The 27,056-nt window shown below is 45.6% G+C and overlaps 2 protein-coding genes across 5 annotated transcripts in view; both read left to right on the plus strand.

Annotated features, from left to right (window-relative positions):
• LOC119215918 (disks large homolog 4) overlaps positions 1–7,560 on the plus strand; it is a 48,167-nt gene extending 40,607 nt beyond the window's left edge. For 3 of the 4 annotated variants that reach the window (XM_037468476.2, XM_037468475.2, XM_037468473.2), the window contains exons 7-22: positions 741–910; positions 1,085–1,221; positions 2,195–2,339; positions 2,647–2,782; positions 2,949–3,105; positions 3,215–3,317; positions 3,501–3,615; positions 5,028–5,219; positions 5,359–5,401; positions 5,470–5,500; positions 5,703–5,750; positions 5,836–5,937; positions 6,120–6,292; positions 6,540–6,652; positions 6,777–6,868; positions 7,411–7,560. In XM_037468476.2, coding sequence (XP_037324373.2) covers positions 741–910; positions 1,085–1,221; positions 2,195–2,339; positions 2,647–2,782; positions 2,949–3,105; positions 3,215–3,317; positions 3,501–3,615; positions 5,028–5,219; positions 5,359–5,401; positions 5,470–5,500; positions 5,703–5,750; positions 5,836–5,937; positions 6,120–6,292; positions 6,540–6,652; positions 6,777–6,868; positions 7,411–7,517 — 1,864 coding nt within the window. In that variant the 3' untranslated portion in view covers positions 7,518–7,560. The remainder of the gene's footprint in view (positions 1–740; positions 911–1,084; positions 1,222–2,194; positions 2,340–2,646; positions 2,783–2,948; positions 3,106–3,214; positions 3,318–3,500; positions 3,616–5,027; positions 5,220–5,358; positions 5,402–5,469; positions 5,501–5,702; positions 5,751–5,835; positions 5,938–6,119; positions 6,293–6,539; positions 6,653–6,776; positions 6,869–7,410) is intronic. The other variant, XM_037468474.2, reaches the window with a different exon arrangement.
• A 10,113-nt stretch (positions 7,561–17,673) lies between these two features.
• LOC119215525 (ephrin type-B receptor 4a-like) overlaps positions 17,674–27,056 on the plus strand; it is a 28,824-nt gene continuing 19,441 nt past the window's right edge. The window contains exon 1 of the mRNA XM_037467753.2: positions 17,674–18,379. Within this exon, the coding sequence (XP_037323650.2) occupies positions 18,298–18,379 (82 nt within the window). The 5' untranslated portion in view covers positions 17,674–18,297. The remainder of the gene's footprint in view (positions 18,380–27,056) is intronic.

Genomic DNA, 27,056 nt, shown 5'->3' on the forward strand with positions numbered 1-27,056 from the left:
CTGTTGGTGGACGGGGCAGGAGGAGGTGAAGTGAAGCGACGACCTACTGCAGCAGGGGAAAAGGTTTTCAAGTTTGACCGCTACGAGAGCATTGGCTCCCAGCGGCCGTGGCCGAATCTGATTGGTTGAATCAGATGCGTTGGAAGACGTAGGGTGAAGAGAGGGAGAATGTAAATAAATAGAGAGCGAGCATGAAGATCTCCCTGATTGAACTTTCACCAAGCGCCATTTGTTGAACCTCTTGCAGCCCCCGAGAGTTATTTTAGTGTTACAAAATTTTACACCCTATTGTTTTCATGGCCGTAGAAATCAATTTTAAACACATGAATGGAATTGTGATAAGTAGAGTTTTCACGCCCTCCGAGGAGGAAATGTGTGCTTCTGAAAATAGCAATTTCATCAAAATCTCCTTGCTCCAAAACCAGCTTCTCTTCTGCAAGCAGTCTGTCACTTCTGCTCTTCACGAATCAGCTCATCATTTTCAGGAAGCGCTAACGCTAAGAGGGACTTCGCCGCCGCTAACCTTTGTGCCAGATCATGCATATGGGTTTCTGATTTGGATACTGAGAATTTGGGGGAGAGGCCAGTTGCCTGCGGAGGAACCGAATCTCCCAAAACAAACTAAAGTTGTAGATTAGATACAGTTGAGTGTTCCCCACCTCGTCTGGTGGAGGATCACGTCTATTTTCCTCAAACAAACAAAAATAATTCTGTATTTTGTATCTGTCTCTGTCTCTTAGTGTGAATGACTGCATCCTATTTGTGAATGATGTTGACGTGAGGGAAGTGACACACAGCCAGGCTGTGGAGGCCCTCAAGGAGGCCGGTGCTATCGTCCGCCTCTACGTTCTCCGCAGGAAACCAGCGGCAGAGAAAGTCACTGAAATCAAACTAATCAAAGGGCCTAAAGGTACGTGTGGGAAAGTGTGGATCGGTTTACAGCAACGGCTCCTTTTCTCTGTGTGCTTTAAAGATGCTTTAAACCCAGCTGAGCTTTGTCCCCCCCCCCCCCATTGGGTTTAGAGAATCTGCTGTGTTAACCCGTGCCTCCTTTGCTCTCGCTGTCCTCGCTCCCTTTCCTCAGGATTAGGTTTCAGCATTGCCGGAGGGGTGGGAAACCAGCACATACCAGGGGACAACAGCATCTATGTCACCAAGATCATCGAAGGCGGAGCGGCTCATAAAGACTGTCGCCTGCAGATCGGCGACAAGATCTTAGCGGTTGGTCATCCACACGTAATACGTCTGCTGCTAATGGCAGCCGAGCCTCCCCTCTGGAGCACGAAGACACGCATCATGGTGTATTCGAGCAGCATTGACATGTCCACGGCCAAGATAAATTACAGCTGTAATTTTCATGGCCTGGACTGGCTTTCGTTAACATGTTAATGGGTGTGTAGGACGGGACGTAAATGTCCTACTGGAGCGTCGCCACTAAAGCGTCTGGAGCAGCGTTGCTGCCCCCTGCTGGAGGACAGAGAGAACACGTAGCGCTGCTCGACTTCAAAATGGTGCTGGGTTTCCCTGCTAAATGGTTTCTGAGCAAATGCAGGCTTCTGCTCCATGCGAATCCGATCAAAGATCAGATATCAGTGGCTGTATGAAGTCATATGTAATGATGATCCATTTCGAAACATTTACAAATAAGGAAATGTGCCTAAACAAGGGCTCCCAAACCAGATGGGACCCCCAGCTTTATTTATGGATTTCTGATCTGATTGATTTTTAGCCATTTCTTTTATAGTTCATAGAGGAAGGATTTACTAATACATTCAGCAGTTTATTGTACATGTCTGTGGTTTAAATTTGGGTCGGGGTTCTGTAGCAAATCAGTTTTTTTATGCATTTGCATTTCATTCATTCATTTTCGAAACCGACCTTGTTGACAAACAATCACGAGCGTGACTATAGATTACCAGAGATAAACTCCCATGTTTCTCGTAAATAAGTCATTCAGCATGAAACTGCCCCCCCAAGAAATTGAGCGAGCCCAAAATTAACTCTATTAAAAGGCCCTGATAAAATTATGGAATTCTGAAATAATTCTGAAATCTCAAAAGTTCGCAAACCTCAATCTAAACATGAGTTGTTGGACGTCCGGTTTCTCCATCATAACCCGACAAATGTAACGCAAGCCTTCGTTAGCGTGCAGTTTAATGACCCTGGTCCTGTTTCCCTTGTCACCAACGACCAGGTGAACAACGTGTGTCTGGAGGACGTGATGCACGAGGATGCGGTGGGGGCTCTGAAGAACACAGCCGAGGTGGTGTACCTCAGGGTGGCCAAGCCCAACAACCTGTTCCTCACCAACTCCTACAACCCGCCTGACCTCACCAGCAGTAAGCCACCAAGACACTGTGTGGAGAACAAAGGAGAATAATCACACCAGTAGACGGCGTCACCAAAATTTCTGTCTAATGCGCTTGAGATGAATTTGCAAGTTGTGTGAACATTCAAAGCTGAGGTGATCAGGTCCAGGTTTGTCCATGACCTGAAACCGCCGCTCAATGAAATGTATAAGATGGTGATTGAAGAGAATTTCTTTAAATAAACACGCAAAGAAACAAAATATCACACTCCACCTGTTTATTTGGTGGAAAAGCAATTAATAAGAGAACTCTTTGGATTTTGTCTGTATTTTCCCAGCATATTCCCATATGGACACTGAACTCAGCCACCCCAGCTATCTTGGGTCAGATTACCCACAAGCCCTCACTCCCACCTCACCTAGTCGGTTTTCTCCGGTTCTGCATGGCATGATGGGAGACGATGACATCCCCAGGTAAGCAATGATCCCTTAGACATGTACTGTACACTGATGTATTACCAGCAGCAGTGGAGGAATTAGCTGTATTAGAGGCATTAGCACTGACTGTATTGATCTTGTGTAGTGCACATTATTGATAACGTGTCGCTCTACCTTCCTCTCTCCTCCATCTCTCGCCCAGGGAGCCTCGTAGAGTTTTGATCCACCGAGGCTCTACTGGTCTGGGATTCAATATTGTCGGCGGGGAGGACGGAGAGGGTATCTTTATCTCCTTCATCCTGGCGGGGGGGCCGGCCGACCTCAGCGGAGAGCTGCACAAGGGCGATCAGATCCTCAGTGTAAAGACTCATCTTCCTAAAGTAGTCACGCGTTAAATGCACGGTGGCTTTTTTTTCTGTTGTGGTTTTTAACCGTGTGTGTGTGTGTGTGTGTGTGTGTGTGTGTCAGGTGAACGGCGTGGACCTGCGTATGGCCACGCACGAACAGGCCGCTGCGGCGTTGAAGAACGCTGGCCAGACGGTGACCATCATCGCTCAGTACAGACCGGACGGTAAAGCCACAATCTCTTTTTCTAATATTACACAAGTTCACAGTCATTGAGCCTTAAAATAATTATAAATTCCACTCGTATCACACCAGCGATGGGCGAGGGCAATGGCGTTCACTTAATCAAGCTGATGATGCATTTGGGTGTAGCCCAAAAGCTGATCGTGTTCGTATTTCTCTGTTTCAGAGTACAGCCGTTTTGAGGCTAAGATCCATGACTTGAGGGAACAGCTGATGAACAGCAGCATGGGATCTGGCACCACGACGCTAAGGAGCAACCCTAAGAGGGGCTTCTACATCAGGTGTCATATCGCCGCAATGAATCTCAATTTGCCCGCCAGCCGACCTTACGTTTGGCCCAAAAGCGAGTGAAATACAGGAAAATGAATGGGTGAATGTTGACATGTGAAGCGCATTGAGTTGTTGGAAGACCAGAAAGTCATGATGGAAATGCAAGTCCACTGACCATTTTAACTTGACATGCTCTGCATTTTCAAAACTGAATCTTTTGTGTCCTTGTTATACTGTAGTTTTTGGTCAAAATTTGAGCAAAACCCTCCAGTCACCCACTGAAGCGATGACAAATGTCATCGTTTTAAGCCACAAAGTAACTGCTAATCCTTTTCAAAAGTAAAAATATGAGTCATGACCGCTGGACTGTATTTTGATTATTACAAAGAAACAATTAACTGTAGTCACTGCAGACAATTCTAAGCAATAAGCCAGAACCAAGTAAAGCACAAGCACCAGTCAAAAAATGACAAGGCAGTGGAACATAAGGAATGCATTATGTTAATTTGCACAATATAAAAGAAAGACTAGGTGGAATGGAGAAAGGTGCAATATTACAATATATTTGACCAAATAACCTGATATTGAGACTATATTGTAGGGTTGACTATAAATATTTAAGCAGTGATATTTATGTCAAAAAAGTTAAATTGGACTTAATGACAGCTAGGGAAAGGTTACCATGTTTAGGAAATGACACCACCTTATTGTAATGCAGCCTTTACAATTAGGAAAAGAAAACATACTATACAACAACATCAATAGATCTAAGGCACTATTTAGTCTCATGTTACCATGTCAACCTATAAACTCACTGTAGGTTTTGTTTGCAGATTTAGGAAATTCACTGCTCATACTAGATTTACTGTAAAAAAAAGAATAATGTCATTCCATTTTTGTTCGATTCAAAATAAACAAAGAAAATGTTGAGATTAAAGACAAATACTGCCAGTCAGAGTGACCTTTTGGGCCTTCCGGTCCAAAAGGTCAAGGGGTTGTTGTTCTGGACTAACAGCACTTTCTAGAGTGGTTTAAATCCAACATGGCGCTGTGTTTCTTCCTTGCCTTCTTCATTGTCGTGCACAGAAGCTCGCGGCTCAGCGCTGCCACTCAGTGGTCTGAGACGCTATTGCACTAACGGATATAGAGCAGGGTGCCCCCGTGCACCTCTGCAGGCCACACATGGTTTCTGTCAGAGCTTTTTAAAACATGTCCCTTTGGATTTTATCACCTAAAGTGTTCAGATTATTAAACGGTATGCACACTTATTCATGACAATCTACACAGGAATGTGGTTGGACCTTCTACAATATATTTAATACATAAATGCAAGCAGACTATTCACACTTGTGGTGTTCAGGTGGTGGAACACAATTTAAAGCAGTGTTATTCAGCAACTGATTGGAATTCCTCCTTCCCTCAGGGCTCTTTTTGACTATGACAAGACGGCGGACTGTGGCTTCCTCAGTCAGGCGCTGGGCTTCAGGTTTGGGGAAGTGCTGCATGTGTTGGACTGCGGTGATGAGGATTGGTGGCAGGCCCGTAAGGTCTGCCCCCAAAACGAAGCCGAGGAGGTCGGCTTCATCCCGAGCAAGCACAGGTCAGACTTTTCCCTGTGAGTGAGTGTGGGAGGTTTCGGACTCATCCTTCGTCGTGCATCAACAGCCACAACAACACTTTGGTTCAACTTTTCTGACTCAAACTCTGTCTCCAAAATCAAACCAATAAACGATTCCTCCTCCGCGTCTCCACAGGGTGGAAAGAAAAGAGTGGTCTCGCGTTAACACCAAAGAGAGGGTAAGTTGATTCCCCGCAGCGGTTTGAATGTCATGTGACTGGTTCTCAAACGGTGCTTTCTGTTGCAGGACCATGGCCGAGACAGCTTGGGCCCTCAAGGTAATCCGTAGGAATGCTAAATGTACTATTTTTCTATATATAGAGAAGAGAAATAGTAACCAGACACACCCCATAATACCAAAGGGCAGATTAATAGCTCAGTCGAAAGTGCATCGCCTCCCAATAACTGAAGCTACAGAGTCCCTTGGTTATAAAAAAAAATAGAAAGTTGTGCCTGAATGCTTCTCTGTTCTGTCACCAGGCAGAGATAAAACCTCACAAAGTTATGAGACTGTCACTCAAGTGGAAGGTAAGGTCATACATTATTTAAAGGCTCTCTGTTTATATCTGAATGCTTCTAATCCAAACCGTTTTGCCTCTCCCTCCGCGCTTAGTTCACTACGCGAGGCCCATCATCATCCTGGGCCCTGTGAAAGACAGGATAAATGACGACCTGTTGTCTGAGTTCCCTGATAAGTTTGGATCTTGTGTCCCACGTAAGTAATTGTCCTGTCTGTCGCGGGGACTGATCCGCTGCTTTTCGTTCCTCCTGTCGTGTCAGTGCTGCCACCTGCAGACGTTTTTGGGGTGGATGTCTGCACGAGACGCACAGATTCAAGTGTTTGTGCTGCTTTAAAAAAAAAAAATTATCTTGTTTTCCGCCCGTCCGCCCTCACAGACACCACGCGGCCCAAGAGGGAGTACGAGGTGGACGGACGCGACTATCACTTTGTGTCGTCACGGGAACAGATGGAGAAGGACATCCAGAGCCATCGGTTCATCGAGGCGGGCCAGTACAACAGCCACCTGTACGGGACCAGTGTCCAGAGTGTCCGCGAGGTGGCTGAGCAGGTGCGCGGCAACATGCTGACAATTTATATATAATCCATGGCATGAAAAGAAAATTTCAACAATTGGAACTAGAACTTTAACCCAATTATAGACTCTTATTTAGAATAGAGGAATTCATGACTTGATTAGAATGTTTTTTTATTCCAATTAATACATATTTCAAGTTTTAGCAAGGAGGGACATCGCATGACTGTTTGCCTAATTAACAAAAGTGTTTGCTTACTTCATATAATTTGTGCACAAGCAGCAGGGGAAGCACTGCATCCTGGACGTGTCGGCCAACGCTGTGCGCAGACTACAGGCAGCTCAACTCCATCCCATCGCCATCTTTGTCCGGCCCAAGTCTCTGGAAAACGTCCTGTATGTATTTCCAAGAAGTCCCCCTGCATTTTGTTTACCCTCACGTCAAATATGCTGCACGTCATGCCGACAATTGTTGGAACGTGTGTGTGTGTGTGTGTGTGTGTGTGTGTGACGTTAACAGAGAGATCAACACCCGACTGACGGAGGAGCAGGCCAGGAAAGGAATGGACCGAGCCCTCAAACTAGAGCAAGACTTTCTAGAGTGTTTCTCGGGTAAGCGTGACCAACGTGTGTGTCTGCGTGACACGATGATGCACACAAAAACAACACTGAACACGGGATGGTTGGGGTTGATATTGGTTAGGATGCCACCGTCGGATGAGCTAAAAAGTGAGTTAAACTGGAGAAAATTAACTTTGGGTGGAGCATTTTAACATTTTATGTTTAGGGCAAATCACAGCAGTCAGAATATGAATGTTAGATCAAGCCTGCCGCTGTCTTCAAATGGTGAACAGCTGTCCTATGTGACATTTAGGAAAAGATGCGAGACTGAACAAATATATGGGTCACTTTGTAGATATTCATGCGTAATGGAAATATGCCGGTTGTTCAATATTGAGATTACATTCAGTATTTACAGCGTACGCAGATCTTAAAGATGTATCCAGAAGGAATTATTCCTCTCATTGTCTGCAATCTTTCTTTTTCCCTTCTTCCTTCTTTTTCTCATTTTGCTACACCCACCCTCCCCCCCCTCCCCCTCCCCCTCTCCCTCCCTCCCTCCCTCCCTCTACACACCCTTTGTCCTGCTGCAGCTGTCGTGGACGGGGACAGCTTTGAAGAGGTTTATCACAAAGTAAAGACAGTGATCGAGGAGCAGTCAGGGCCTTACATCTGGATCCCCACCCGGGAGAGGCTGTGATGCTGCACCCGTCCGGACCGCCTCCCCCCCCCCCACCCCCCTTTCACACAACCACCAACAGACACCACCCTTCACCCTCATGGCGAGCCCCCTCCCCCCCCCCCCCCCGCCTGCCTGTCTGTCCTCCAGCAAAGTCAGTGCTCAGGCACTCATCACTGAGAATGGCACAGAGAGACAAATGCATATTGAGACAAAAACAGAGACAGACGCAGAAGGGACACAGCAAAGCGAGGAACGATACCAAAAAAAAAAAAAAAAAAAGAGACTCTGAGACCCGATGTGAGCACAGCGATGTGTAATCACACTGCAAGAGACTGAGGGAAAATAACTAGCCAGTATTCCGCTTTAGTGAAGCAGTTTCCGAGGCCGTATTCACACGCCGCATTAAAATGCATCTTGGCCACAAGCGGACATCTCCAAATGCAGCTGGGGACGCAAATGTCCCCGGACACAGTCGATTTTGTGTAAATCGTAGTATGTAATGTGTGTGTGTGTTTTTTTTTTCTTTATTTAGACGCAGTTTCCCAACAGATAAAAGCAAATGTGAAGCGAAATCCAATCACAAGCGATTACTTGAGAGATCTCAGATGCATTCTGATGCCACGTGTGAACCGCGGTCCACCCGGAATCTCAACGCCGCCTTGGACACGTCAGGCCTGAACGCGGCTCCAAGGAGCACAGGGTGAAGGACCCTGAGGTAGTAATTAAGACCACTTCAACCTCTCACGCTCCCATTGAACACCTCCACGCGCCTATGTCTAGATGGAGGCGCCCCGAATAGACTCCGGCCTCCCTTTTTATATCAACTCCTGGCTTTCTGTCCTCCTCCTCCTCCTGTCAGGTCTGCCTTGTTTCAGGACAGGAAAGGGGGAAAGACTTGAGAACGAGGTGCCGAGTCCCTCTCGAAGAGGTGTCTTTTCTCTGCAAAGTGATCCCCTTTTCTCGTCAATCTCCTCTTGGTTCTGAGCGTGAACTCAGAATAACACCTCAGTGGCCAAGACGTCTGCTCAATCACCCATGTTGAATATCGCGAGGCATTATTTAGAGGGAGTTGAAATAATTATAACCATTAAAGAAACACTCATATGCTGAATTTCTGCATGCATCCTCAAAGACAATGGCAACAGGAGACAAAAAACTGACTTAAAAAAACAAAAGAGATTTGAAAAAGAAAGTGAGTAACTTGGGGGCGTGTTCTCCTTCTCCACGTCCTTTATTGGTGGAGGAGGTCTTTTTTAGCATGTCTCGTGAAGGAAGAAGAGAATAACGTCACAGCAATGGGATGTGTTCAGGAGAGGCCCAACCTGAGCGCGGCACACGTCCCGAAAAGCACGTCGAGCCTCTTGCATTCTGACGCACACCCACACACACACACACACACACACACACAAGGAGAGTTGTAACCTCAGCTGTAACCTAGCACACTCCTCTGCAGGGCGACTGGCTGTTCTGACCTGCTGGTCAGAATCCAGGATGAATGTTATCTCTCTCTAGACACAAACAGCAGAGCAGCCACCCATCACTCTTCCAAAAGACCCCTCAGCCGCACACCTGCACACCGTTTCCAGTGGCCGCAGTAAAAGCCATGGCGTGTGTGTGTATCTGTGTATGTGTGTGTGTGTGTGTGTTTGTCTATGTGTGTGTGTGCGTGTGTGCGCGCGTGCGTGAGTGAGTCCATATGATCCTCTTTGTGGGAGGAATAGGTCTTCTTTTACTCTATCTTCCACTTTTCTCTGCTTCTTTCTCCCTCTTGTGTCAACACAAATTAAAGATAAGTTATGTCTAACAAATATATGGCCTATATATATATATATAAATATATATATATATATATAAATATAAATATGAATATAAATATATATCTTTTTTATGACCATTTCTAAAGGGACTAAGTCTGTAAAAATCAACATCCCCAAACAGCATTCCATTGGTTTCTTTGGGTGATTTTGCAGTTTGGATGTTGAATTTAGTCACATTCCCATTTTATTGTTGTAAAACGCAGCAAAAACCTACAAAGAAATAACTGAATTGTTCACTGTAAAGCAGACCTCACACTCGAGCTTTAAACAGACATAAGATCTTGTGTATGTCGAAAACAAATCGAAAAACACGTGTACAATGCAGCTGTGCGTGACTGTGTGTGTGTGTGCACACGTGTGTTTGCTGCTTGTGTGTGTGTGTGTGTGTGTGTGTGTGTGTGTGCGCGCGCCGGTGCGGGTGAAAACGTGTTGTGTGTAAAATATAAATGATACTATATGAGAATATCTATCCTTTATAAACATCCACAGGTGGTTATAATGTACAATACATGAATGGGTGGTGTGCATATGCGTGCGCGTGTGTGTGTGTGTGCGCGTGTGTGTGTGTGTGTGTGTGTGTGTGTGTGTGTGCCAGAGCGAGAGAGTGAGTCGCACATGAAGATGTAGTGCAATACTGCTATGATGTTATGCAACTAAGATGGTTTTACGTGTGTCTAAAATTAAAAACAGTATTTATAAAGTTTGCACTGACGGCATTATATGCTAAGGGTATCGGCAAGAAAACGACGAAGGACTCAAGGGTTTTATGAGCATGTGTTTGTATTTACTTATAATTTGTTCTGGATTATAAGAGTGAAGGTGGAAGTATTGTTGGAAGTGACCATTCATACTTATTGTTTGTTCATTTTTGCTCACTTGCTTCTCTCAGCTCAAGGCTCGTGAATGACAACTATCAAGTTTTGGTTCAATGATTTATTTATATCTGTCACGGGTTCCCTCTCAAGTCTGTATATTCTTTTTTTTATTTTTTCTCCAAATTGAGAGAGCGTTTGGGTCTTGGCCAGAAATGCTGTAAATATGATAGCGATGTTGGATTGCTGTGTGGCTTTTGGTTCAGCCGCGCGCACTGCAGGATTGATGCGAGTACAGGATCCATCGGAGCCAAAGCCCAGTTAAACTGCTCGGACACAGAAAAAACGACATCTGCACATGCACACGCACGCACGGACGAAACACACACACACAAACACAAAATCATGAGAAAATCTATTTACATCTACACATTGAGTGAATCACAGAAACAGCAACACTAGACAACAAATCCATGATTGAAATCATATGTTTTTATTTCTTTATTTGAGGGTTCAATGTATTTATTATGATATCTCTCTCAGCCATCCGTATCATAGTGTGATATTCCTTATAAAATATATGAATTTTTACAGAAAAGACTGAATACGAAATTACAACGAAGTCAACTGATGCAGAAAAATATATTTAACAATGACAATATCAAGCAAAATAAAATGTTCCAGTTCAGTGAAACGCTTGTTGTAAATTAGCTATAAAATAATAAAATGAATTTAAAAATGCTTTCTGAAAATGGACTCTGGAGCCTTGTTCTTTTATTTGTTTTATTTGTCTGGGTTGATGACTTGCTATCTGACATTCGACAGGTGAAACCTGCAGGAAAGCAAAAGTGGGACCAGGGGAGGGCACTCATTCTCCACTTGGAGCTGCTGGTAGCTGCTCTCAGATGCATTTGGACACTCATACTGTGGCTCTTAATTATCAAGGGAACCATTTTCTCTTTAGAAAAACACTCAAAATACCTTTCATTCACGACATGCAATGCTATTCAGCCGACCTGTGTGGGTCCTGTATACCTGCCTCAGGTCGGTCATCTGTACCTTATTTTCATATGTAAAATTGTGAAAATGCCAACATTACACCACTTGTCCCTCACACACACACCTTGACTTGAGCATGGTTTATGACGCTGTGTATTCACGGCGTAATAATACACGGCTATGAAGTGTGACTTCTTGATAAACAGACAAATGCTAATGCTAAATGTAAAGTGGTATTTCAAATGCTCTGTAAATACAACATTTTACTCATGTACCAGGTTGAAGTTTGAGGGTGATGTTCATCAAATGATGGACAGCTATATCTGATGAAATATGTCCTTCTGGGCACAAATTACGTGGCGTTGACGTGGAGCCTGAATAAGCTCTGACAAACCTATATTGAATAAACCTATATTCTATGGGTTTGAAATGTGTACCGTTACCGGTTAAAATTCTGGATTTATTCACTTTCTCAACCACTTGTTCGGGGTAGCGGGAGGCAGGAGGTTCACTCCTGAAATTCAAAACATCAATCACCTGCTCAACCACAGCCTGGTCTCTGCTGCATTGTAACACCTGAAAGTGATAGAAAGGATTTGACAGCGAGAGGCGGAAACATCTATCAAAGCCCGTAAACAGGATTTAAACCTGCAACTGGTACGCCGCTAAGGCCTCGCACCCATCACGTTACCCGCCTTCGACATTTCTGTTATCCTCCTCTCAGCCATTAACAGGTGTCTACTCCATACAGGGGATATAATGAAACCTACCAACAAGCTGGTGGGAGGGAGGATGCGCAGTTGGCTGCTAGAGCAAGGCAGATGCCTCACAGATGGATTATTAAAAAATGCGCCAAAGTAATGTGCTTACTTCAAATTTAGAATTTAAATCATCCTCCTAATTTAGTAACTGGCTCACTGGGTAAACCCTCTTTTGAATCATTAAAGTGATTCATATTTTTGGGAAATCTTGAAACCCTGTACGTCCCAGACGTGCTTCACGATCCCTTTCCAGCATCCTGTTTGACTGCCGGGATGGAGAGTCATTATAAACCAAGAGGGATGAGGAATGAATGCCTCCAAATGCAATCTTTTAATCACGCCAGCAATTCAAGATTTCACTTCAAACGAGACCAAAACGAGGAAGCGTGTTGGAGTGAAATTAGCATTATAATTGTCAATATAATTGTTCGATCTCAGAACTCTTCAGTGGGATCAAGGTGATAGTCATTATGCGTTGCAAGTCAATCCGATGCCGCGTCAGGGCCAATTACTCGCCGCCTGTTTCCCAAGAGGTTTTGCAGTCGGACCTCTTTGTGCCTGCTGATGGGGTCCAGAGCTGCAGTGCCAGGGCTGGATTGGTATGAAAGAACATGTGTGGTGGTGAGAGACTGATAAATGGGGTCCATCTCAAGCATTCAAAGCAACCTCAAAACGGCTCCCATGCCTCTGCACGGTGAGTGCAGGAAAGCATTTCAGTACACGAGCCATCACGCAACTCAGGGCTGATTACTATCAGCTTGAAGACACACCAGCTGAACCTTTGCTTGCAGTGCAGTACACACTGTGAGACTTCAGGTTCACATGAAGTAATGAGGTGAAAATGTCTGTTTAAAATGAGTGGGAAGCTTCCAGTAAATGGGTCGGTGTCTGCTGGCTTCACCACACGTTATACAATCCGTCTCTCTGTTGTCCGATGGGAGACTCTGTATTCCTTCACTCAGATATGATATTCTACGGTCAAGGTAACCCACTCGGGCCCAAGATGCAGGAATGTTACTGTGAACGAGTTTCCAAAAACCTCCACAGCAACGGTTAGTCATCACAAAGACATTTTTTGGTTATTCGGGAGGTTTGTCAGCAGCATTTGTTGCATTACAGCGCGACAGCTGCGGCCTGCAGTAGGCCATCAAACACAGATCCTTTCCATGTTCATATTTCATGTGTAATTTCGGGCCTGCTGCTTTTTTCTTCTCGCCGGAGCTCCGTCCCCTCTACCTGTGAGGTCCCAGCTGGTACCCATCAAAGTGTTTGTGTAGGACAACTAGAGTTTGTTTATGTGTTGTGCTCCAGATGATGTCACTTCTGCAGCTTTGGTTCCCCTCTAACACGAATCACAGCGACTGCCCAGACATCGGATGATTCATCCTCAGCCCTGGTGTGCGCAGGGTGTGGTGCAGGTTTTGTTAGACGCCGCTTTTGTGCTGTTTCAAAAGAGCTGCCTTATTAGGTTTAAAGATATCAAAGACTCATGTGGATTTTTGCCAGAGCTCTCAGACTTTAGTTGGATTAAACCCAATGGGTTCTTCCGCCTTTTCTTCCTCACTCTTAAAAGCTTATTACGATAATCTGGAGAGAAAAGGAAAGAAACACACCTCATTTTAGCAACATCTGCAGAGAATGGGTAAACTATGAAAGAATGAAGAGTGTTATGGCATGTTCACGTCTATTTATTAATGTCATCTATATGCCCATTCCACTGATTAAAACGCGTTGGCCTCACAGCTTTCTGGTTTCATGTTATGAGCTTCATCTGCAGAGCTCAGTTCATGAAGGCTTAATATGTCACCCGAGCCCAATGCACACATTCCTTTTATGGAAGCAATGATGGCATATGATCCCAGAATTAGGATGATGGAATATACTGTAGCAATATGCAAACAATGGAATTTTAAAACACTATGGATGACACACCCGGAAAGTGCCTCTTGAAATAATATTTAATGCACAGGCGAGTGAAGTGTGCAGACCAGATAGATGCTGTTGGCAATGAAAACGTAATGGAAAGTGAAATGTTTCGGAAGACATTGGAAGCATTGCTTTATTTCCAAGAGTGTATTCAGAAAAGAAAATAGCAACCTTGTGATTCTTTTGTGAGTCAATAATGAGGCTCCTGCATTGTTCCAAAAGAGGCTTGGCAAAGAAGATGTTAGCACATGTTTTTACTAGTTGTTCCCGGTGTGCAAGTTGCATACTGTTTTTTTAGGCTTTTAGGTCGTTGCATGCATGTCCCATTTCAACCATCCAATTGTCGGGTTACTAACCCAAATGATGCAAAGAATTCAGTTAACTTCTCTCTGTATTGTTACCTTTAAAGGGCCCCCCCTTTCTGTGCAGCTTTGAAAGACTACATGAATAAACACTAATGCACCCATAGCTCAGGCAGATAGTTCAATGCTCAACTCATCCTGTCCCCATGTTTCAATGTGCTCGAGTCAAACCAATGAATCAAATAGAGTGCACACAAGTGCTGTGAGCTAAATGTTAACGGCAATGAGAATGTAATAACTAACACGCGGATAATTAACAGCTGGCTTGACGTAAAGTAGGGCACAAAAGATGGGGGGTGGACAAAAGATTTGGCCTGATGGTGGTTCTAGATGAATCAAGGAAGTCTTTTAGGGTGACATGAATGACTGTATAACATGGCCGTGGACGTCCATCCAATAGATGTGTCAACCACATGGTAGCGCTAGAGAAGTCAGGGTTCGGGGGTCTACAAAAATCAGCAGGGTTGAACAGGAGCCATGAATGTTTGAACAATCTGAGGTATCACTCCATCAATATTGTGAGACGCTTCAGTGCACAAGTAAACGGTTTGACCTGTTGGTGGTGTTAGGGATATACATAAACTGTGTTAAACCTCATGATGAAGTATGATAATTCATGTTGTGTGTGTAATTAACACTGTGCACTAGTTATAAGATGAAGACAAACATGCTATGCCATGTTATAGGCATAAAGCCAAAGCGGTATCTATGCATTGGAATGTGAAGGAAAGATAAGACAGAGAGGTTTCGGGTTGCAGCAGCAGACTCACACCTGGATGTGAACCATGTGAACAACCAGAAAGAGACACCTTTGAAGGAGAAGCCAATGAAATTCAAATGCACCAAAGAAACACACCCCATTCATATTCAAAGGACTGAAACTGAAGAAGAATTGTTAGAATTTCCCAGCAGCCGCTTTGAAAAGTCACATATTTCACTTTGTAATTGTATTGCATATCACTTTGTTTAGTTATTAAATACTTTTTACTTTTTGATTTTTAAACCCTAACCCCGGGACGGGAACAAAGGAGTGTGATCTCCCTCGAGGGCCCTCGAACCCCCGTAACAGTGGCACTAAACAAAAAGTCAGGGGGTCACCAAAGTCAAATCGATAAAACCGGCGTCGGCAGTTACGTGTCTGATAACACCGTGTGTGCAACAAAAACACAAAATGAGCATCGTGTACACGTACATCTGGCCGATGGCCTTGTTTTCTCTTGGCGGTTATTTTTTTCATCCAGAAGCTCCTTGGTCCTACGCTCAAGACGAGTCACAGACTTCCTGGGAAGAAGAGAAATGGAACCTCTCAGGGACGTTTCTGACTTGTTTGTTTCCGAATTACTGCCCGTTGAAGCTCCCACTGCTGCTGGCCGGCGGTAGAAGTGATAGAAGAAGAATTTCATGCCCGCCATACTGACTGGTGAACCCTTAAGCGCCAACCTCATGCTTCTGTTTATGTTTTGAGTCTCTATTCGCTTATGTAACAAACTACCAAAAGGGACAGAAAGGAAAGAAAGTACAGAGTTCTGAGAACTGTAAAAAAAAACATTGGATTTAACTCATTAAAATGTTTGGCGTTATACATTATTGGCAGTGCAGTTGATCATGCAAATGCAAAAGGAAAACCAAAGCAGCAGGCGTTATCTCATGAACAAAAAACGTCAAAGTCAAGGACAAGTCCCAACGGTGCTCATTTCTATATTTTGATCTTACCTGCAAGACTTGATGAAAAAAAAATGTCATTCTGGCAATTTCAAAAGGATGGATGAATTAAATCACACAATTCTTCTTCTTCACACACTTTTCAGACAAACACGAACAAGACAAGCCTAATCCAGAAAGTGGAAAAACACCTCCTTAGCCATGGCACCATTAAACATTGGTCGGGCCTTTTCAGTGAGCTTGAATTGCAAATATCTTATTTACATTTTGTCGTTTGCACTTAACATTTGCATTCCCTCTTATTCATGCTGCAGACCGTCTTCAAAAAGTGATTCCACTTAGTTTTTCTTGAAGAAAACACCCAATAATTAAATAAGAAAATAGGCTGCCCTGCTACACTGATGTAGTGACTGTGTAACATGGCTCTTAATAAAATCGGCTGGATTCAGACGCTATGCTGCAGGGAAACAAGCCCATTTAAAAGAAAGATAAAACAATCCTCTATTATGAAATGTTATAAAACATACACGCAAAAGTCAGAGCGGCGGCACAGATTTCTAATTTTATTCATTTATAATGTTCACGCAGCTAATTATGCAAATCGTCTCCTTTTTTCATGAGACTGCAAGAAAGCAGGTTGCAGGGTGGCCTGTGAGTCAGGTGATTGCCCGTCGGTCTATCTGCATTTCGCAGACTTCAGCTCAATTGACCTCAACTGGAGACCATGTCGGCAGGCCAAGTGTTCAAATCCCCTGTGCCAGAAGTTATCAGCCCTGCAGATGTGCCCTTGGAGTTCTGTATTCTAAACTGGCTGCTCTGTGGCAAGGAGGTGCCCGAATGGGAAGTCATTGCACGTTGTACCAAAGATATTTCAGTCAAGATGAACTTTGTTCACTTCAGCATTAATTATGGACACAATCGGTTGCTTTCCATACCAACAGGGATTTCATCAGGCCAAGTTGGGTGTAGGATCGGGCCAACATCTGGACATTCCGTGGATTGATTGCAATGGCGGCTGGTGGATTTTCTTTGGTAGGGCCAGCCAACAGTTTCTGTGGCAAAAGACGAGCCAATAAACGGAATGTTTTTCAGGATGCTGGAATTATATGTCACTCATTAACTTTAATCAGCGATTGGCTAAAATGCTTATTAGACCCGCCGCTTTGGGACCTTGCCCGAGCCCAGCTGACTTGTGGAGACGACGTGCAGGAAAAGCATATATTTTGCACAGATTTCTTAATTTACAAATATGTCCCATGTTTCAAAAACACAAAAAGACACATATTGAATATATTTTAATATAATAAAAAAGATATATAATCTTTTATATTTTTTTGTGGCTCAAGGCTGCCCCATTGCCCTCTATGGACCAGCTGCCACCGGTTGATTGTACAAACACATACCTGCCGATTTCGCATAGATGACAGTTGACAGGATGCCAACTGCCAACTTGTAGATGGGACGGACCTCGCCGTTGTTTTGGAGTCAAGGGACATGTAATCAGTCTAAATAACACCGAAAGTAGTGCGAATCTGTTGTCAAAGTAAAAGCTTCCATCTAACCTAATACTCAATGGGGGGGAAAAAACAACAGACCCAGCACATTAGAGGTACACAAATCCTGGATTTAAAAGCTAAAAGGACAAAGTGTACAAAGTGAACCGCACTAAGAAACCTAAACTTTTATTATTTTCGCTGCTTCCCAACTATTGGCGATATGGGTTTTATTTTAAAGGCGCCCACCGGAAACTCTTTGCGCTATCCCGCCTTTTTTTTCTTCTTTCTCTGCTGCTATGGAAACGGTAGTCAGTGGGCGGAGCCTGCTGGTGGCATTCGACTCGAGGTTTGATGCGGCGACGCGGTCCTCCCTGACCGAAGTACTCGTTGACTTCTCATCACGACGAGCGGCCGCAGCGCACAACTTTTAGCCCCCGCTGCTCGCGCAGAACAAACGAGAACATCTCGCACCCGGTTCCGGTCCATTCGTTGTCCGTTCATTCCGGGCCAGGGAGAGGGTCGGGGGGGGCGGTAGAGGGGAGGTCGGCTCTGAACGTGTCGCACGGGAATCCCCACCGCCGTTTCGTGACAGCAGGCAGAAAATAGTCTCGTGCTTTTAAGGAGCAAGAACATGTGGACGTGGGAATGAACCGATGTGGAGGACGCACGCAGAGGAAGTGAGGTGCCCGGGGTCCGTGGACTCAGCCCGCTCGGTCAGCGAGAGGCGGCGAGGGGGAGAAGAATCGGGAGAAGTCGCGCGGAGCGCAAAAAGAGCGCATTTAAAGCCGAGGACACACCAAGTGTGGACCATGTCTACCCCGTGCTGACACAGGACCGAGGAGGTGAAACACTTCGGCTGTTGGGTATTTTTTTTCTCCCCCCAAACCGGACTTTAATCGCAACGTAAAGTTGGTAAATTTCTGGGGAAGTTTTTTTTTTTTTAATCCATTCTGTCTCAACATCATGGAGCTGACGTGCAGGAGCGTCGTGCTGCTCGGGTGCATCTTCTTCCTCAACTGGCCTCTCCTGGCTTCTGCAGAAGAAGGTGAGTCTCTGGAGAATACACGGGTGCATGGTTTTCTGTGGTTAACGTTGACTGAGTGAGATGTCCGATCGGTACCAGATTCTGTTTCTGGCCTAAAACGAGAGCGCCGTAAAACCACGCGCAATTTTAGGAGCATTCAATGCAACCAAACGCAAGGATTTAACCCAAATCTCGGTGGAATGATCTTAGAAATGATATGACAACACGTGACTGCAGCCGCAGTAAGTGACTCAATAGTATGTTGTATACACATCTTAAATTTAATTCATCCTCATTCCCATGGCATTTTATTTTGAAAGTGTTTCTTCCAGCATCAACACTGATTTTTCACTTTAGAGTCAAAGGTCCACAGGCTGCACCCTTGGGACCCTTAATCAGCTCCTCTTAAATCAATTCTGAAACTCTGCTCTGAGGATCATACAGATTTCTCTGTGAGTTGATGCTTGAGATCTACGTGACGCAGTGCGAGAAATGCATGAAAACACGTTTGTATATAGTCTGGATCAACATTTATTTTCGTTCCTTGCAGCAGACATGACACTAACAGGTCCTGGGTCAGCTTTGTATACCCCGCGGGGACCAGTCAGACATGAGCTGTCATGCAGCTAAAGAAAATGCTGCTTTCGAACCGTCTGGTTTCGGGGGGCGAGTAAAGCTCGGCATCATCAGCATAACAACAGGGCCAGTGTCCGAATAATTGGCTCAATGCAGGGTGGGGGTGGGGGGGGTGCAGTGAGCCACATTGACAAATCCAGATCAATCAGAAGGCCCAGATGTCTTGTTCATTTTAACCTCCGGCCACGTCTCTGTCTTTCTGTGATGTTGTTTTAGTGCGGAGGGAACTCCAAAACTGATTTGAGTTGATTAAAACAAAAATTACCTCGAGATGAAACTCCCATGAAAGGCTGGGTGGTAAAAAAAAACTTTTTTTTTTTTTTTAATCAGAGGATCAGAGGATCACAACTGGGTTTCTTTGAAGAGCCATTGACTGGAAAGGTTTCAAAAGGTACCTGACTGCTGTGTCGGCTGCATGCTGTTGTGCTCCTCTGAGGAATACTCTTTATTCTCCATCAGCCCGTTTCTGATGTCAGGCTTATATCTGCCTAAGGTGACATTGTGGCATAACAAGTGGGCTTTCTCGATCTCATTTCCCCTTACTAGTTAGCGTAAAGAATGGAGACAACTGCTATTATAACCCTTAACACGAATCATTAACGCAGCTTTTGTTTCGCTGGCTGGTTCCCAACGTCGGCTGCTACGGCGACTTTAGCTGTTTTGGGACCAAAATAAATAAAAATTCTCGGCCTGCAAACAATGTTTTTTTCCACAATATACGTTCATCGCAATCAATAGCTGCTGTGAACCGGAACACACCGCAAGCATGCACGACTTCACACAGGCAGGAACATGAATCTGTCAACTTCTTCTGGTTTGAGTCCGGACGTCACGTGTCTGCCCCTGTCTTGGATGGCCGGGGGGGGGGGGGGGAGGAGGAGGGGGGGTGTGGGGGACTTACAAGCGCGGCTTCTTACACACGGATGCTGCACACGGCGTGTGACATCACCCGTGGTCTCACCTAATGCTTCGATTTGCAGCGTTGGCAAAAGATGTGAAATTCCCAGAAAAACAAGAAACCAAAATGTTGTTGACTCTTGTACGCGAAGCGAGAAGTTTGGGATTTTTCCCAGACATTAAACCTCTTTCCTCCCGAGTTCTCAGGCCCGTCGGGGGAGTCCGTGGCCTTCTCCCACAGCTGCAGCTGGGGGCTCCGCCTCTCTGACTCCACGCAGAGACTTTTGTTTCTTCGGGACGCGAGAGATGCTTAACCTCGGATCGGCAGGGTTTTTTTTCTCCTTTTCCTCTAACCTCTTCCTTGCAGAAGGCGGCGGCTTCAAGGCGCTACGTCGGCGTCTCACCGAGTGAGAACAAGATGTCTGGTTCCTGTGTCTGTGGATCGTCGACCCCCCCCTCCTTGTTCTCAGTTGTCTGGGATTCTCTATTGAACTGATGGGAGGGTAGATGAAGCTGCCAAAGCTCTTCTCCTTTTCCAACCGAGGGATAAATGACTCACTTACGTGCACCGGTTGCTTGTTCAGTGCGTGGATCTATTCCTCCTTCTGTCTCTGTGAAGATTAAAACACAGACCCCTTGATCAGATAATTACTTTTGGCTCGAAATTAATTACATGCTTTGGGTGGAAATTAGTAATGACGATGCACACACATTGCCACACACACACAGAAAAAACCCCCACTCATTGCAGTGCCTCCCTCTTGAAACACAAAATGTGTCATGTACAGAAAGGTATGAACCTTAAACTGGAATGGCATAAGCTTTTTATATTTGATCCAGGATTAGTAATTCTCACAAATATAGCCAAGCCCGACTGCTGTTTGAAATGTTTCTTATCCTCCCACACACCAGCTCAATCTGTAATGTACCCATTTGGTTATTCCACGCACATATTTCAGGTTGCAGCCAGTGACAAAAGCCCCGCAGTGGTTTCCACCTGCTCAGATCCTTAAACTTAAACCATACCAGGTTTTTTTTTTTTCTTTTTCCCTAACCCCAACTTATCTTAAACGTGGAGGACACGACGTATTCCTTTTTTCAGCGCAGCGGCGTGTTGGAGAGCCATTTTCAATATCAATGGGCGCGTTTCAATCGAAAAAGTAGCGCCCGTTTCAACCGAATCTCTCCCAATTGACGAGTTTCTGAACGTTTGCATCCAGAAAAGCAGCTGGTGGTGCAGATTTCCCCCTCGTCGGTTGCGGCGAATAGTTAGAAGAGGACGCCACAAGACGACTAGAGATGGAACGAGCGCCGTGAGAGGCCCCAGACAAACAAGAAGGAAGTGGGGAAAAGTGGCTTTTAGGCTGCTTTCATCTCTTCATCCGAGGAAGGTTACGGTCTCCTGATTGCTCCACACTGAATAGATGTTTTTCGTCTGAGGACATTCTTTATCACTTCGGTGGAGGGGAAGCCTCTGTGAAAAAGAGTCACGTGCTTCCTGTTCACAATGAACAATCTGTTGAGTGCGCTTCCACCGCTTTCTTTCTTTTGCCACCTCAGTCAAGCGTGAAAAAACCCTTTCTGTGATATTACAACAACAACAAAAAAAAGCCCTGCACGTCTGCTCAGGGTTTTTTTCGATGTGCAAATTAAAAACGTGGATCAGCTCCAGTGGATTGAACCGCACCACAAGGATGTAGTTACTCGTGTTCATGCAGCTTGACTGTCGATCCGTTGTGGCGGAGAAATATCTGAGATGGAAACGTTGACGTGTGATTGACGGCTGAACATCTTTAGCAAAATAGAATATTTTAGTCGACGCTCACTGTTTTTTTTTTTTTTTTTGCAGCAGCAGCAGTGTTGTAAATCCATCTTTCTACACTACCAATCTCCTGCTTCTGCAGTAATGCAACGCAGCTGTTACCTCCTTCCATTTTAATATCACCTTTTCACATAACGCAACCAGAGAGTGCAGCTGAGCGCCATTTGTTAAGCAGAAGCCCGACGGGTTTGTCGCTTGTGGGAAAACGGCAAGTTTCCTTTGCCTCCGCTGATGGAAACGAGGGCTCGAAGTGTCATCCTGTCGGCTGCAAACTTTACACACAGCAGCGGCTCGTTCCGTATTGCACCGCCGCCTCCTACACCCACCCCCCCACCCACCCATCCCTCCCTCCAAACTAAAGCAACCCAAAACAAAAGAGTTGACATTAACATCTTTTGTTCTGAGCTTGACTTGACACGTCCTCCCTGCGTCGGGAACAATGGGCTCACGCAGCTACAAGTAGATGCACTGGGGGAGTGGGGGGGGGGGGGGGTGGTGGTAGTAATGAGACAACTGAGTAGTTAATTCACATTTTTTTATCAGATGTTACAGGATTAAACCAAAAAAAGAAAGATGCATTCATCATATTTGTGGGTTGACAAAGATGCTCAAAAAAGCACCGTTCATAGGGTGCAATGCTGTTGATCGCCGGCGGTTGGATGCGACCAGCGCGGGGTAGCCGATGCGCATATAATATGTATGTATGTATATATATATATATATATATATATATCTTCAAACAAATGCTGCAACACTCCCCAGTTGCTTTTTGTATTCAGTCAGCCAGCCAGCACGTGAACGGCTTCTTCAGATGGAATAAAACCATCCAGGGCTCATGTTGATGTAATCTGATCGCCTTCAGTGGAGGGATGGATTGATATCAACACCCTATCGTCTAAAATATTCTACCATCTCCCGCACAAGCTATTTCCTCGTCCCCTCGTGACTTAGCACAATGCTTCCTCGCCCAGACCAAAACGCACTAACCCAGAAAGGATGTTTTTTTTTTTTTTATCTAAGAGGCCTTACTCGAGCCTCAATCCCCTTCTTTCACAGACATGTAGCCTTTTCTTTTGCTACTCTCTCCACGTCCTCTGTCTCCTTGATGTTTGACTGGCGCTAGGCTGTTTTCTCTTGCCGACCGTCTCCCCTGCCGTGGAAATGTGGATCGTTTCCCAGAAATCCTTTTAAACGGAACCGATTTTTTATAAGAAAGGGATTTGCATTTAAAGCAACCTCACCCCCCCCCTCTCTGAAAGCCTGTAGCCCATCATCCTCAGCACCTCAATCCGATGATTAGCTTCCTCAAGAGTTAAACAGGCATCCGAGTGCCACAAGTACTCTCAGCCCGTGTCTCTCTCTCACCCCCCCCCCCCCCCCCCCCACTCCCCTTCCTCTTCTTCCCCTTCTCGCTGTGAAGGATCCATAGGGCAGCCCGGGAATTGCAGGTGGATGATAATTTGGCCCGACGAGAGGAGACACTCCCGGCCCATACGTCCATGTCGGGGGGGGTCGGGGGGCTCTCTTCGGAGAGCCGGTCCGTCCTCCACCCACACGCTTCTCCCTGAGAGTGGGACACAATGGGGACAGGCTGCAGCAGAGAGGGAATGAGGCCACAGCCTATCAGCCATAAGCACCAAGGAGAATGGCACTTTTAGAGGGATGGGGAAGGGCGCTGGGGGTGGTGTGGGGTGGGGGAGTTGGGGTTCTCTTTGAAGTGAGTCAAGGAGAGATGGGGAGGAGTGAGTCGACGAAACAGAAAGAGCCAGAGCACAGACGGCATGCAAAGCGTGTGCCCGTCTGCACGCCGCGTAACCAGCAGTGTGTGCACGTGGCCTGTTTGCATTCTGCTCTCACGCACACCTGAGGCCACGTAATGAGAGATGTGAGTGACGGGATGAATATGCAGCGATGACAAAGGGATTTTTTAATTATATCAGAAGTAAAAGCTATTTATCTCAGGTCCATCTTTGTCATTTATCTTCGCAAACTAATCCCAGGCGCTAGAGGCCCGCTGAGCATCGTGTAGCCAACAATAAAGTAGATGGATTGTGAGGCGTTTCCACGTTGTTTTATGGTGCCCCGTGGGTTTTTTGTTGTTGTTTTTTTTCTATCGTTGCATTTAAAAAATAGAATGAAATCTCGGAGCGAGGGCGCTCGGGGAGGGAGGGGATTTAAGAAAAAAGAAAGCATCCGCGATGTCGGGGCCCGAAGCGCGCCGCCATCAGCGGTCCTGATTCCATTTGTGCCCGGGATATTTTTTTCTCAGTGCACCAAAGGCTGACCTACATCTGGTGCTCGATACGCTCGCCTTAAGTCCAAGTGGAATCCACTTGGTTTTGACATCAACCCGGAGACCCGGAGTGCAGTGTTTTGATTCCGCCATCCGTGCAATGCGCACGGCTCCTCGGGCACGTCTCCCGGGGGCCAGCGGCGTTACAGACACATTCCTGTGCACCAGCTGACCCCCCCCCCCCCCCCCCTCCACTGCAGCCGGCCCACCTCTGAGAATCGTGCTGGAAACAGGAGTGGGTCAGTGGAACCCTGACCCTAAACGCCTCTTTTTGGTGTCTCATTTTGAAGGAGTGCAGCAGACCCCTCGCTGCTTCAACGATAACCGAGGGCTTCCTCAGCTCAAACTCCGTCCCGCTCATTAGAAGACGAGCCGCTGCATTATTAAACCAGGCCCATTTTTCACACGCCGTCGGGTGTCCTTTTCAGCGTTTAAACTTCTGAACTCGCTCCAAACGCAATAGAGGAAAGAGAAAAAATAATGCGCTCTGTACTCTCTGACAAATGTCAAAGGGATGCATGCGTCTTTATTTGGGATTTATCTGTTCGCCGCCACGCAAACAGCAGAGCAATGCACAGACTGATGAGGGAGAATTAGCTCAGTGTGTCTGTTGATGTTTGGATATGGAAAAGAAAGCGGGACGTGTCAAGATACGAGAGGAGATTCTCACAGTGAGTCTTGTTTTTCTTTTATCTCTACTTAGATGTGTCAATCCTTTAGATGGTTTATTTAGCTGGAGTCTGCAATGTTCCCTTCAAGCTGTCCACCTCCCACTGCAGATTAGTCACTGAAAGCTCTGGGTATGTGTGTGTGCGTGTGTGTTTTAGTTTTCTTTTGCAAGACCCACTCCCCCCCCCCCCCCCCCCCCCCAAAAAAAATGAATTGTAGATTCTGCTTTAGCAAAGGCTTTGATACCACTACTGTGTTACAAGAACAGCAGTAGACATTTTGGGGGGGGCTCATTGAGAGTGCGCTCGATGCATCGCAGCCGCAAAACGTAGCGATGTGGGGTTTTCATCACGCCACATTTCAAACAACATCGGTCACCACCTGTCATGTGTTTAGTTTATAAAAGCTCATATTTCCATGTTTTTTTTTTGCTGTAACAAATGGGAGTTTGTTTAGCTGCTGCAGCTCTATAGCATGCTATATCATTCCAGCCCTGTGAGCGAGCACACGCTACAACATTATGGAATGGGGCCCGGTCGTTACTGCGCACGATTAAATTACATGAGACCCACACACGTGCACTAATAATTCATCTGTGCTGGTAGTAACTGGCAAACTATGTGCTCCAAATATCGAAAGACAGAGCGCTGACCGGGGGGGTTGGGGTTGGGCGAGTCTCCTGCTGGTCAGGAAGATCATCCCCAGATCTGAGCGCCGCGTGTCTCCGGCAGAGAGGGGGGCCCTGACCCTCGAGCCGAGAAAGCGTTTCTCGATTTCAAGCCCACGCCCGGCACTTTGTGACGGCACGGACCACCGGCTGCCTTCAAGCCTTCTATAAAGGAGATGGAGAGGCTGGCTGGTCTGTGGAGGGCAGGTCGAACTGCACCCCGAGGAGTTGGTGGTGGCTTCGAAGACTCCGCGTCCTTCTCAGAGACGTTCTGTTGGCGCAGCATGCAAGTCTAAACCGTAGTATAAAGTTGGTCCATGAAGGTCTTGGCAGCTCTCCTTTGCTTTTTAGTTGCGCGCTCCTCCAAGGAAGATGGATGATTTTTAAATTATATTGCTGAATGAGTAACATTTCCCCATCTAAACATCCTTTCTAAGTAGATGAGCGTGGAATTGAGTTTCTGTTGAGCTCATTTTCTCTTCCACCCCGCAGCGTCTAGGACTGAAGCATTTGACAACATCTCACAAAGTGAAACCTTTTCACCAGAGCGAGCACATTCATAGCAACACATTCTTGTTTTCCGATTGTCAGTGCAAATCTTCCTCCAAATGATTCTGAAGGCTGGGATTTTCCAGAAATTGTCTGCTAAAATGTGTTGTACAGCGTTAACAGAGGCTCTTGCCTTCAATCTTTTTAAAATCAATGTCTATAAAAATAAACCATAGACTTTTCCTTTTTAAGCTCATAGGCAATTAAAACCATTTTTAATGGTTAAAAGGTGGAACATACTCATAAAAAAGGATCCCCCCCCCCATGTTTTAACAGGCTAGATATGTTTCAATGTAATATAATTCAATGAAGCTATATTTTTCAGAATGAGGGTATATTCCCTGAATCCTGCAGCGGAGTTACACTGTTGAACGAAGGTGAATATGTCTGTCGACGCTAATCAACACGTGTGTGACCCACATTTCAAGGAACTTTCCCGTTCAGCAGCAGGTAGGATTTTGTGCAGCTAGATGCGATCAGTTTAATTTGGTTTCACACGTTCTCTAGGCTCCAGGTTGACAGTTTGGTTCGGGAGCGTGCGCATCCTTATCGTCGTCCTCCGAGAAAGGGAATTCAAGGTGAAGAAATAATGGCGGACGGGGGACGAGAGAGAGAATTGGTGTAAACAATAGGAGAGGAATGCAAAGTTGGTGGAAGGGAGAATTAGCAGCGATTAGTCGATCAACTGAGAAGCACGAATGCCGGACGTCTCCAGAGCCTCAGAGGTTAAAGCCTGGTTTTTTTGCTTCTGCGTCGACCAGTTTTTCTAGACTAGCATCAAAAGCTCCTCACGCAGCCCGCAAGGCTGTGATTGGTCTGCTAACTGCATCCTTTCCAGAGTCTCACGGTTCCGGTTTCATAGCATAATATCGTTTTCTAAAAGGAAGATTTTTTTTTTTACGTGAGAATGAATCAGTTTGAAGAGTTTTTGGCGGAAGAAATCCGTAAATATGAAAACTTATACAACTCGTCACGAAAAATGCCTTATTTTTAAACAACCTTTAGGGTTTTCTTTACCTAAAGACGACACGACTCACAGAACATTCAGAGGTCTGTACACGCTCCCAAAATATCCCGAGTTAATGAAGTCTTTTAAACTCCCCCCCTCTGTAATTCGTTCTTCCTGTTCCAGGATTCTGTATGAGGAAGCCACCGGGGAGTCGCT

The sequence above is a fragment of the Pungitius pungitius genome, chromosome 16 (genome assembly GCF_949316345.1).
Source record: "Pungitius pungitius chromosome 16, fPunPun2.1, whole genome shotgun sequence".
Taxonomy (NCBI): domain Eukaryota; kingdom Metazoa; phylum Chordata; class Actinopteri; order Perciformes; family Gasterosteidae; genus Pungitius; species Pungitius pungitius.